We start from the raw sequence: 13,598 nt of genomic DNA on the forward strand, positions 1-13,598 counted from the left end.
AACCTCCCATCCTTAGAGTGTGAGAAAGAGAGAGAGAGCAACCCAGAAAGGATGAGAGAAAGGGATACAGATAGAGAGGCAGCTCGACTGACTATGTGTGTTGTAGCCTTAAAGGCTAAGTTGCTTTGAGTGTTGTCTGAACTTCTGGGAGACCTTGTGGTATAGGCTTTAGCCGTTGCCCGGGGTTTTGTTATCCTCCTAGACGAGTGTGTGATGAGAATCACTTTTTATTACCAATAAAGACATTGCAATCACCACATGCGGGGGGGGGGGGGGTGGAATCCGGAAGCAACTTCTGATGAGGTGTGAGGCTCTACATTCAAATACAGGCTCCCCACCACACAGCCACAGAGACCAGAAAAGTGCCTCGCAGTGACACCAGCAGTGCAGAGGTAAGAGAAAGAACAACTTGAGGTTGTTGGGTGGCAAGAACATTTTTTCTTATACTACTTCCTGGAGTCTCTCCCCACCCACAGTGATCACCTGGTGACTTTTGTTGTTTCGTCCTTTGCAGGAAATGCAGTTGTGTGTTTTGGGGTATGCTGCTGGCATGCACTCCTTATGGAAGTCAATGACCATTAGCCACTGTGAGTTGGATGTTGGTTTTCTAGGTATTGTACCTATGTCACCATTCACCATTTTGGGACAAAAATATACATCTGAGGTTTGTACTTAGCTTGATTTTCTCATTATATGACTCTTCTGACTAGCACAGTGTTCTCGAAAATTGGTCCTGGAGGGCAGGATCCATGCCAGATTTTTTTCCATATCCCCACTTAGATAGATGTAGCTGTCTTAAAAATCTGGCATGGATCTAACCCTCCAGAACTGACTTTGGAGAACCCTGGACTAGCCCATGCTCAAGGTCAGTGCCACAAACCACTTGAGTGGCATCATCACATGTGTGTCTTCTCCTCGCCGGGGCAGTCAAAGAGTTTGTCTAAGCTCTGTTCTCTCAACACACATCCTTCCATTCGGCTGGTATTCCAGTGCTGAAACCAGGGGAGACGAACATGACGCCTCTTGTTCTGCACTGTGAAGATTGTGTGCGCGTGTGCATTTGCCTGTGATGCAAAATCAACTATACAAAGAGTAGGTGTTGCAAACATGCGGCATCAGTGCCCAGTGGACCACAGAGACCAGTTCTAGAGGAATTCATGTAATTGATCACAAAAAAGTGGAAAAAAGTGGTGTGGGGGCCAGGCACCTACGTGTGTGCATGTAGAGTGTTGCTATTAAGAGCACTCCTATAATGGGTGCCTTGTTGTTGGATAGAGCAGAGTGCACCTGAAGATAAAGAGATAATAAAGGAAGGAAAAAGGTAGTACATAGTGTTTGTATTTGGTAATTATAGAGGGCAGTCATTCAGCAGGTGGGTATCTTGTATACCAACAGAAAGATGAGGATCAACTATTATTTTTTATTTAAGTGAAGCGGGAATTGCTAGGTTGGATTAGGGAGGCAAGTTCCCTTTGGTAGCAGCTGCCAAAGAGAACGTTCTTCCACACATGGTGGTTTGGCAAAACTTTGGAACTTTCAACAGGAAGCATCTTTAACCCTTTCGCTGCAGCGGGAATTCTGCCGCAGTGCTAAGGGGGCGGGGGGCCGAGCGGCGCTCGCATGCTCGTGACGGAGCCGCTCCATCACGAGTCGCGGTTGAGCTGTGCTCATGACGGAGCGGTTCCGTCATGGCCCCGCCCGCTCAATGGAACGTCCAGTGCAGGCGCGGAATTTGCGCCGCGCAGGCGCCGCCGAGCGGGCCCTGACGGAACCGCTCTGTCATGAGCACAGCTCAACCGAGGCTCATGACGGAGCGGCTCCGTCATGAGCATAGAAGGGGTTAAATCTTAAATAATGACAAGGCTTATAGGAGGTAAAGTGTTCCAAATGTGTTGTTATGAGGTCATGGATAGCTTTGTGTGCTAGGAAGAGGGATGTAAACAGAACACTTTATTTTACTTGAACCAGGTAAAGAGTCAAAGTCCCAGGAAAGTTGAGCATTTCTCCTGAAAAGTTATTACTAGGTAATAACCGCAGTTTATGCAGAGCATAAGCAGGGAGATCTGAGAGGAGAGTGCCTTGCAATAGGTTCTTTGTTAGGAAAGAAATACATTCATGAACTGAACTTCGTGTACAAAAGAAAAAAAATACATGCCTATCAAAGCCCAGAGCTGAAACATGCACCACCTGTACAAAGAATTGTTCTGATCTATTTGAGTTAAACTTTTTAACTCCCAGAGTTTTCGCAGGTGCCAGGGGAAAGACTTTATCTCCAAGGCAAGGCAGCCAGAAAGGAAGGTTCCCATAAGGAGAGAGTCTATTTCAGTTTTGTCTCCATTTAGCTTTATCTGATTAAGATCCTGATTTAGAGGTTGTAGTGGGTTACTCCATCACAAAATTAGAAAAGTATGAGGGAAAGGCAGAAGAAGACAACCAGGATAAAACACTAAAAAGGCAACAAATTTGATCAGCAATGTGAAACGTGCATAGTGTGCAGGAGGTGAAGCAAAAAGGAGCACCATGTTTGTAATGTCAGGGATTTTGATTTTCAGGGATTTTGCTTGTCAGGGATTTTGCTTGTCAGGGATTTTGCATGTCAGGAATTTTGTTCAGAATGCACTGCAGAACCGTGAGTGTGAGAAGTGTGAAAAGGAAAAGAGATCTATGATTTAGAAAATTTGGATCATTCATGGAGAGGTTCACTTTTATAAACTAAACGTTAAATTCAGTGCAGTTTGATGGTTCATTGTGAACCCCTATATAATCTACATTAGTATTTTGTTAGGGAATCGGAGACAAATAAAGCAGCTGAAAGTTGCCCCTAACCAACATGAAAGAACAGTAATAATATTTGGACTCAATTTTGAGATTAACAATCAATTTGAAGATAGAGTGATGCATAGTATGATAAAGATCTGAAGAGGAAGGTGTGGTAATAATGGGTTTGGATTTTAAGCAGTTTTTTGTTTTAGTGAAGAGAGGAAGGCCTTTACAGTAAGAGATGTAGCAAGTGCAAGGAGAACATTATGATAATTTTCCTGGGGTGTTTTCAGAAAATTTGTGAAGAATAAGCTGATTTTGCCACAAAATGAGTTGGAAGGAAGAATCAATGCAAGTGATATATAGGATTGGGAAGATTTAAGTAAACAGTGATTCATCAACAGAAGACGGACCTGAAATTCATGTGTGATTGAGAAGGGATTGCAGGTACGGAATTTATGAGCGGATCACTCCTATTGTGTTTGATTGGAAATGGAATAATGCATTTAAAATGAGTGTAGACTAGAGATGTCTGAATAGCTGTATTTAGGTGTATTGCCACAAGTGGACAAATATTAGCAATACATTAGCAATTAATACAAGTTTGGAGTGGTTTACCAATTCAGGTCTCTGATAATTGCACTAGAAAATTGATATACAAAAATATTTTAGGCCCCTAAATTCATGGGTGGCATGATTAAATGTTTACAAATTGAACAAGTTTTCTTTCAGACTAGCGCCCATAACCATTGATTCACAAAGAGCAATATATAATTTGTTTAGGGATATGAGCAGGATGGTGCTCTTCCAAAACAGCATATTGATATTTGACTGCACTGAAAAGGAACATGAAAAAAGGTTGCATGGATGCTAGAATGTGATATAACCTTTATTCTTTTACAGTGTCAAACACTGCGGATAGGATGTCCGCCTTAAGCTAACAGCAACGAGAATAAGGACCTACATAGACGGTTTGTGACAGGTTGGAAACTCATTTGGAAGGGTTCTTGCTGTACAGACTTGTCATTTGCTAGAAGTGGGATTAGTGTGGAAGGGAAACAGTGTTTACAATGCTGTCTTCAAAACTTGGTACCTTTACAACGTGGTCGTTACAACGACTGTGTTGTTACCACAAGTACCATTAAAACGCAAGTTGTTACAATGACTTGCTCTAGGGGGCTCGCTGGTGTTGGATATACAATCCAACACCTTCCCTGCTGTTGCACAAACTGGAGTATGAATAGTAAATAATACGATTTCTAAGTCCAGCGCGCTCCCTACAGCAAGTTGTTGTAACGACTTGCGATGTAATGGTACAAGTGGTAACAATGCGGTCGTTGTAACAACCATATTGTAAGGACATGCGATGTATTCGCATGCATTGTAACCAGCCATATTCATTTGGAAATGCTGTGTGTTTAAGAGCCAGCTGGTTAGAGGGCTATTCTGTGTATTTCATGGAAAAAGTGTAAATATTACAGGGTAGATGGTTTAAGTTTTGGATCATGTAAGGGAAAAGATGGAGGATTTGAATCTTCTGACAAAAACAAGACGTTCTCTCTTATTCAAACAAGCAGAATTTGATTTAGAATGCAGTTGAAGGGAGGGATGTCTCCCTTCTATGAGTGTCCATAGTGATGTGACCATGCAGGGCTGGTTTGAAAACGTGCACGGAAATATGATTGTGAGGTCATGTCGGTAAGAGTCTATTGTTCTGTGATGCCCACAGCAATATATAGATGCCTTGATGGCCTTCTGATGTATCTTAATGAAACATTTCCATTAATAAGGATGAAGTTGAGAATCACCATTCTTCCATCTTTTCAGCTGCCCTGCTTCAAAACTAACACATATTTGCATGTCTAGCTTAATATCCCACTGGTCTTCCGCAGTCCACATTTAATACTCTTCTAATACAGTCTCTAAAGTTTACTATTATATACATTTTTTGTCTCAAAACCTCCTAACCTCACACTGCCTTGCTCACAGTCCACTCAACTTAATGCTAATATGCTTGAAACCCTGTAATTATCCAGCTTTCAGCAGCAGACTGTTGTGCTCCAAAATCTATTGTATTAAACAATTCTTTCTTTAAAACCTTCAAACCTCACACTACCATGTTTTTAAAACCTTCTAGACACCGGCTGTCCTGGTCCAAAACTTTTCAGTCTGTGGCTCCTAAAATTCAAATCCCGCCTGCCCACAGTGTGTGAAAACATATACTTTCCTGCTACAAAACCCAACCTTACACCCACCTCATTCAAAGTTTCCTGCCCTCGCACTGCCCCCATTCTAAAATACTTAGGGGCACATTAGGATGGCATCCCATCGTAAAAAGGGACCCCCGCCATAAGGTGTCCCGTGGGTGCCATTAGGATGCACCCATCACAGTGGCGGGCGCATACTGCATTCCTAACATTGTGGCGGGCGGTGCAGTCAGCACCGCCCGCCACAATGCCAGGAAGGCATGTCGTGCACGTCCATGCACAACATGGCGGGCACCGCGCAGTGCCTGCCATGTTGTGCATGGAACTGCAGGGGGGAACCATAGGTACCCCCTATGTGCACCCCCCAGAGTCCCTGGAGGCCTGCAACAGGCCCCCACAATCAATTCCTGCATGCCTTGCCGCCACGGAAAGGCAGGCTTCCGCCCTCATAGTAATATGGCTGGCAGTGTCTAACAGACACCACCACCATATAAACTGCTTTTCCGCTCGATAGGCAATCGGGCGGATTGCCTACCAGCGGACGGTCTTCCCGTCCTCCAGGGTCCCCACGTCATGGTAATGTGGCGGGGGAAATTGGTAGCGGGTGTAGGTTTTTGGCGGGTGGATCGCCACCGCCATACGGGCGGTGTCGATCCTCCCGTTATCCTAATATGCCCCTTAATTTCAGTTGCCCTACTGTCAAAGCTCTGAGCCTCAAGCTGCCCTCCCACTGCTCAGTTCTGATGATCCCCCCAAAAATTCTGTTAGCAAATCATACAATATTTCCACTTCAGCATCTGGGTAATCCTTCATATTTCTATGAGTAGTCTTGATTCTTTAAACAGAAAGCTAGGCTCTTTGGTTGGAAACAGCTTGACATGTTTCTTCTTGCCCAAACTAGATGTCATGTGAAAAGCAAGCTCAATAATCAACCTTGCTTGAAAACCTGTATTTTAGATCCATGTCTATTTTAGGAGCAAGTTCCAAAACAATAATGATGTTGTAAAATAAAAAGCAGGGTGATGTACTCATCCCAGAATGTAGACTACTGGGACATGGTAGGGATGACTACCTTCTGATTCTAGAAAGCTAACCATGATGCAATGTAGCAGATTTAGTTGTCTCCTGGTCCGATGATACGCTGAGATGGAACAGGACCGGTTATTGTTGAAAAAATATCATGTTATATGGCACAGCTGATTTCTGTGGAGAGGACAAGCTTTTTTGATGTGCTCGATGTAGAAGGAAAATAGCCTGCAGGAGAATGGGGCTTAATAAGGACTCAATGGTATTCAAGGACGCCTAATATTGATGGGCATTTTCGTATACAAACTCGTTCATTGGCAGGCATGGAGGGAGCCGGGTGGCGTGGAGAGTTTTTCGTCATTTTCAGTATTGATTCTTCTTGTGCTAGTCAATTGACTGCGCAGAGACATTTCCACTTTAGCAATATCCTGCTGCCTCTGGCTTGGTACTATCCAGATGTGCCAATCAAATTCCATTTCAATAGTTCAAAGTTCTATCTGAAACCCTCTCCTGGACTATACCTAAAAGGTGTGGACTACTGATCAACGTTATTTTTATGCTTGGTTTAGATTACAATCTTAACCTAAGTAATAATAATTACCCAGTATTTGTAAAGCGCGAACTAATCACCCCTAAGGGTCTCAAGGCGCTGGGGGCCATCGGGGAGATTAAGCGAGCTATTGACGAGTGTCACATGGTGCTGTGCTTGTTGCCGCTGGCGATCGAACCGTGACCCCCGTGTTCCGGAGTTAGCCGGCCGGCCCACGGCACCACACCTCTTCTATTGTGCAGCAGGAGAACTAGGGATTGTGATCAGGCTTTACCTTGACTTTAAGGCTTCAGTTTACAGGCGGCAATTTGCAAGGGGTGTGATTTTGGCAATTTGATACTACTAGAAACCCAAAGATGTATGTGTTACACAATAGCATTAGGAACAAGAGATGTCCCTTCCTTTAATATACATTACTATTTGACTACATGCTTCAAATTCACATCAGACATACATTTCATTAATGTCACTTCAGCAAATTGACTTGTCCTAGATATCTGGTCAGCTGCTTATTCAGGGTATTATGCATTGGACATATGAGCTGAACCAAGTCAGCTCAGAAAGCACAGCTCAAATTATTATTACAGGCCTGGGTACACATGAAATAATGAAGTGTTTCATTTGGGATACCTTCACAGAAATTGTACACTCAGTATGCAGTGCATCTAATGAGGATCTGCTTGGTGAGAAAAATGGTAAAGAGTAGGCAAATTATTTTAATAAAACCTTACATGTTTACCCCAACCCAATATTACTGTGGGTTGCAGCTTTGTATGTGCAAGTTTTTTATTTAGTCTACTATATGAATGAAGAAATTGGTGTTAATTAATATTATTTTTTTGTTTTGGGATTGAAGGGTGCACCAGGAATACTTTGCACATTTTATAAATATTCTTATCCCATAAATGTAAGCATTTGGATATTTGAAATGTTTTGCATAATATTAAAGTAATCATGTTGAGTTAAACTGTTGATGAAATATGTAGTAGTGGCATTTGGTTGCAGAGCATGACGTAGAGGTAGATGTGGGACAGGAGGCGCGGCTCTTGAAAGGTTCCACCAAACAAAATTACTTAGGAATATGATTGGAAGAAAGAGATGGGATACGTTGGAGGTGAAAATTCTTTAATCTCAGCTGAACTTTGTGTAACGTATGCATTTACACATTTATATACAACTTGGCATTGTCCACTATTGACCCACTGCTCACAGTGACTTCCACGAAGCTGGGTCTGTCACCGCCTTATGGGCCTTTGTCTTCTCCACGAAAACTAGCTTATATGTTGATCAAGCCCAATTTTTTGTTTTTTGAATTAATTTTCAAACTGCACAAATTCAAGTTTTCAAGCCACATTACATTGGAATCCAAATTAATGAAACAAGCAGGTATGGCAATATATTGTTTTTTCAATGTTTGCTTCCATCTCAGCCTAGCTCATGAGGCTCTTTAAAATATGAGACCTGGGTGGAACTTTTGTTTTGGACATTGCATCACTGTGGAACTCCTCATGAACCATTACATATTTTAAGGTGGGGGCTAAACCTATAGTTAATCTCAACGTTTGGGTTAAAGGCTAGGTTGAGTTTATGTAGAAGGGTATAGAAATATGTCTTAGAGCTATGCTTAGGCAACATTCCTGCATTATAATGTTTGCTATGCGAGCATTAATCAGAAATAGATTTATATGAATTCCCTTTTTTACCATAACTAGTCAAATTTCAGCTCATAGACTTCCTCTCATGCCTTAAGTGCATATTTTAGATGGTTATGGCAATCTTTAATAAAAAGGACATTAACTCATTCATAGGGCATTTTTATGCTGGTTTTTTATGCTCTCAGTAGAGAGAATCCCAAAATGAGGGAGCCCAACTGGGAGTACCTATAAAGTTTCTGGATCATGCTTTTAACAGTTTTGCTTTAGTGACTAAGACTGAACTGTGGAAATTAAATTAAATATTAGCAATTTGAAGAATGTGATATGCTACACCATATTCATGTTCTGGACTGGCAGTCTCTTTGCATTTTACAAGTTTTTGCAGCAGTCTAATATTTGTTTCGCCAACCTTACATTGTATGGTTTTAAATAACCAACAATAAAAATCTGAATCTGCCTATCTATTTAAGGTGAGACAACCATTGCTCTTTTGTTTTTGTTTGCGTGAGTACAAACAATTTTACCAAAATACTAATAAAGTCTACTAGTTTACTATACAGGCTGCAGCTATATATGAGTTTATAGGCAGCAGTTCCAAGTGTTAAGAATTATTAATTTTAAATATTTCTTTACTTTTCTGATTGACTATGATAGACAAGAGATGTACAGAGTATAGCATCTCTGTTGTCCAAGCCCATTGCAATGTTGTCACACATCATATTTTATCTGTATTCCTCTTATCAGTGAACACACCTTTCTTTTTATATGTGTTGATCCTCTATATGCTCAGGTGTTGGTCTGATGTTACAGACCACTGAGGAGGAAACTTGCTTTTTTATGCTACTTTTATCATATTAAACTGGGCTGCAAGCTACTTGACTCCCAATATAGTTCACTTTATGTTCCTGCTCGGAACTCAGGGATTAACTAACACCCTAGTTAAAGGCAGATATGTCTGGTGGTGTTGTGGGCTTGTGCTCCCAAAGATGGGGTGACTTCCACTCCAATACAAGCACTCCCCTCACAGTTACTCAGTTTATTAACTATGAGCCAGGCCAAAAACAATTCAGTAGTCACAATGCTTGAAGGATTGTAGCTTGCTCCATATTCTGGAGAAGATCGCTTAAACCGAACCAGCAGTAAAAAAAATGGCGGGATACCGAATTCTTAAAATTGTAATTGGCCTGGATCGTTCAGTAGTTCAAATCTGGGCAAGAAGAAAGACATGTCAAAAAAACACTCATGAGGAAACTCTTTATATGCTTGCCACACACATAAGAGTCGCCTCTGTTTCATATCCCATTTGAACTGGTGTTATTCCACCAGTATATCAATACCTTATCCTTTACAACATAATATGACTCTTTGTCAGTGACTTCTTGTGCACCTCTTTATTTAGATGATTTTAGGCAAATGTGTTCTCCCATACAGCAATGATCATTTACATAAGGCATGGCTGCTTCTCTCTTGCCATGCAATCAACTAAGTTCCTCAAGTGACATCACTTCTGCAAGCTGGCACAAAAGAATGTGATGTCAGAGAAGGGACAATGGGAGTTAATGCAAATTTTTGATGAAGCAGACCACTGAGTCATATTATGTTACAGAAGCCATTGCGAGCATACACATCCAAAGGCAACCTCCATCCAGGATGGCCAAATCCATTCCAGATTTTCAGGCTATGCATTGACTGTGTAAATGAGCAGAATCTAAACATATTGCCTGTAAATGTGTTGTATGTGGTGATCCTCATGAAAGAAAATTTGATATGGATTTGGACATCCTGACACTACATTGGACACCTCTGTGCTTAGGAGGATTCATTTGCCTCATCCATTCCGGCGAAGGTGTAAGAAGATTTTGTCCCTGTATTCCTTTGGGATCCTATGTGACAGGACAGCCCTTCATCAATCACCAGGGCCATCCTGCCCCTTTTCCCCTTCCAGTATGGAACCAGATGGAATTCAGATAGGCAGGTCCATGTTCCATCAAGCTCCCCCCACCCCGGTGATCCCCATTGGCCAGCATGGGGATGATGGGGGGAGCTGCTGCAATACTGTTCTTCTCATGTGCTCTGCATCTTTGCCTCACGAGGCTGAAGACCAATGAGGGAGTTGAGATTGGGAGAGGGAGCCAAGGAAGGGGGTTAAAAGAGAAACTGTCAAAATTGATCCATCTGGCACACCTGCAAGAACTTAAAATTATCAATCTGGGAGGGGAGGGGAGAACAGAAATGTAGGAGTAAAGCAAAGAGTCCATGTTGAGGATAGGGCAGGGGAGGAGGGGACCTATATCGGAGAAAAATGGAAGAAAAGATTAAGAAGAAAAATGGTTAATTATTGTCAAGTACAAAATACTGATAAATGCCAAGTGGCCTGCAACGAAACAATGGCACAGAGATATGACATCATACTTCAGGAAGAAGCAAACTTTACCCACAACAGTGTGACTGAGAGATGACATCACAGCTCTGGAGGAAGCAATGACTACCTTCCATATTGATATAGAGAGATGATATCATAGCTCAGGAAACATCTAGTATTACTCTTTGTCTGATCGGGGAGAACCTGTGAAGGAAACCGCCAGAGATCATATCTTCTCTGGCATTTCTGGTCAAAGAGAGGCTCCTTACTCGTGTACATAAATCAAGAGAGACCTCATTGAGATGGTAACTGGGGACTTGGAGGAAGACCATCATGAGCTGAGATGGCAGATCTCCATACAGTTTTCTCCACTGAAAGAGTCAAGGCTAAGAACTGAACTACAGACTTCTCCACTGCAACCGGCAATGGGTTGGCAGGGAAGATTACTTTATACGCACACACACAACACCTCTCGTCACATGTCTCACCACTTCGCCCTCCTTTTTAGCCAAGATGACCGTTCGGTTAGCCTCATTGATCCAGGCGTGGTAGCGGCTGGGCAGGTAGTCCAGTCCTCCGTAAATGCCTTCAGACATTGCGAGGATCTCTTCAAAGTCATCTTCAGTGGCGACCACAAACTCCAGGTCAGTGTCATCAGTAGGGGTTGAGCCATTAGGAGAGGGCATCCCATTTTCAAGCTTCATTCTGAAGGTCTTGAGAGAGAAACTGCAGAAAATGAAAGAGCACAAGGGCATCAGTGACAAGGGTATGACTAACAGACAGAAGAAACAAGTATTCCTTTATGCTAGATATAGCCACATATCTTCAGGTACAGGTGGCCACATACAATAGGCTGAAAGCAAGTCCAGGAGAATGACTAGTCACTGAGGACAAGGCCCCAGCATCAGGTGAGTTGGCCCATTTACATAAGTTGTAGTGAAGACTAGGATCAAGTCATGCAAGGTTGTATGTGCGTTTGGGATTGATGGTGGTTGAGTTATGATGTGCATGTTCAACACATGTTTTCAAATCCGGATTAGACACTATTACCAGTCAAATATTCAGAAAGCTACAAATATCATTCTCATTAGAGCTGACTGGACCTGTGGATCTGGCCTTTCCAAGAGAGGCCCCTGATCAGCGTATGGCACACTCCCAGCTGGACAAAGCTCAATTTACTTGGCTTATTTTAGCTCTTGTCATGGGCCTGTTGCCTGCTCTGTCTTCCAACCCACTTCAAGTGAATGATAATGTGCAATGTCCTGGGCCACTTAAAGTGTCTGACTAGGTGTGTCAGCAGGAATGGCAATCACATGCATCTTCCATGCACACAAGACACAGCAGGATATCTTCCAACACTGACTACAACATGAGAGATGCCTTGAATTACAAAGGGTTCTGTGAAAGATACAACTTTCTTTGACTCTTTGACTTACTTCTGAAATTCGAGAAGTAAGTCTAACCTGCTCACTTTTGTATTTGGAAAGAAAATGCATGCTCCTATTGCAGGGTAGAGAACAGATAGAAACAAGGAAAAGACAGGAGCTGTTTAAGGAAGAGTTTGCCTTGCAGAGAAAGAGAAACAAATATATAGAAAGATGTATGAATTTAGTATGTAAAATGTAGTGCCAAATGCTTTTTCCTGTTGATTAGAGGCTATTCATTGCATGCAGTGCTATATGAAAAGTAAATTAAACAAACTAAATAAAACATACATTGTATAGTGACGTAAACATTTTTAACCATTCTACTCCATATGAGCATCTCAATATTTTATCTTTCTGGGAGTGATATAATGTGTATCACTGAGCTGTTTATATACATTGCTACACAATGGCAACATTTGCAGTAGCGAGCGCTACATAAATTACAAGATATATAACTGATAAATGAACAAAGCAAAGATTAAAGTGTAAGGTAAGATTACAACCAGTGCAGTTTTCAACACCAGGAGAAGAGCAAAGTCTCATAAGTACTGAAAGAAAATAGTAAAGGTACATTCTTTAAAACAAAAAAAAGCACAGCATAGTTGCATAGGTAACTTAACGCACCCTGGATAATGCATGGTATCACATGGTACCACTTTGTATTTTGTGGTTGATTGGTGAATGTACGTTGTTTATCCGAATATGGTGAGTTAGCCTAAATCAGTATCTGTCAAATTAACATTCATTAGAAGTGATTGCTTGCTTATCTCCCGTTCCACTCGTTCCATATATTGAATGTAGCAGACATTATGGAATGTGCCATTCACTATGATCACATTGGGTCTAATTCACAAAGGTCTTTATGAGTCTAGCTATATTCTTTTACATACTGTTAAATGCCTTCTTGAACCAGAAACATGGCACAATACTTTATGTGTGTATTAATTGTACATGAATATGACCTAAATAACCTAATTGTATTCCCATTTTAGGTGTTTTGGGGAAATTTCACAAACTTACTTAGGAGCACGGAAAGAGAGTACTATTAGAGTACTAACGTACATACTTCAAAATACCTTGAAGATCTTGTATTTTGATAGTTGTGCTGAAAACAATAATTTTTAGAGACTCACCATATTAGATTTTGTATTTAGACTCCAAGACTTTGGAGGTCCCAGTGGATTGTACTCATTTGCGTATCATGTTTGGCCAAAAAAGATACAAACAGTTTTACAGTTTTGACAATCATCTGTTGAGGTGTTCTACAAATGCCCATGTTCAAACAGAGCACAAAAACTGACTCAACATGATTACATTTTTGATCCCTTTTCAACTTTTAAATTCCTTAGGAAACGTAGAAGATAAGCTCATCTATATTTGTCGAAAATTTGACGTTATACCATAGGCTAGTCGAATCTTCTTCTCCATGTAATGGAATAATATTTGGGGGCAAGGCTATTGGTTGTCAGTGATATGGGGCAGGTCACATGTTTTTGGAAGATTCAGGCATTGAAAAGCATCAATTGATTTATCATAGTGACTATCTAACATAGGTATGATATTACATGATCTATCTTCCTACCATTTTTTTTATTCTTGTGTTGTTCTCAC

The 13,598-nt window shown here is 41.4% G+C and overlaps 1 protein-coding gene across 2 annotated transcripts in view; it reads right to left on the reverse strand.

Annotated features, from left to right (window-relative positions):
- The window catches only part of LOC147678051 (histidine N-acetyltransferase-like), a 128,906-nt gene that overhangs the window by 34,113 nt on the left and 81,195 nt on the right, over positions 1-13,598 (reverse strand). For both annotated transcript variants that reach the window (XR_015302477.1, XM_086945945.1), the window contains exon 2: positions 11,049-11,286. Coding sequence is in view for 1 of the 2 variants with exons in the window: in XM_086945945.1 (XP_086802071.1) it covers positions 11,049-11,264 (216 nt within the window). In the remaining variant the exon portion in view is untranslated. The remainder of the gene's footprint in view (positions 1-11,048; positions 11,287-13,598) is intronic.

This window comes from Lissotriton vulgaris, chromosome 12 (assembly GCF_964263255.1).
Source record: "Lissotriton vulgaris chromosome 12, aLisVul1.2, whole genome shotgun sequence".
NCBI classification, from domain to species: domain Eukaryota; kingdom Metazoa; phylum Chordata; class Amphibia; order Caudata; family Salamandridae; genus Lissotriton; species Lissotriton vulgaris.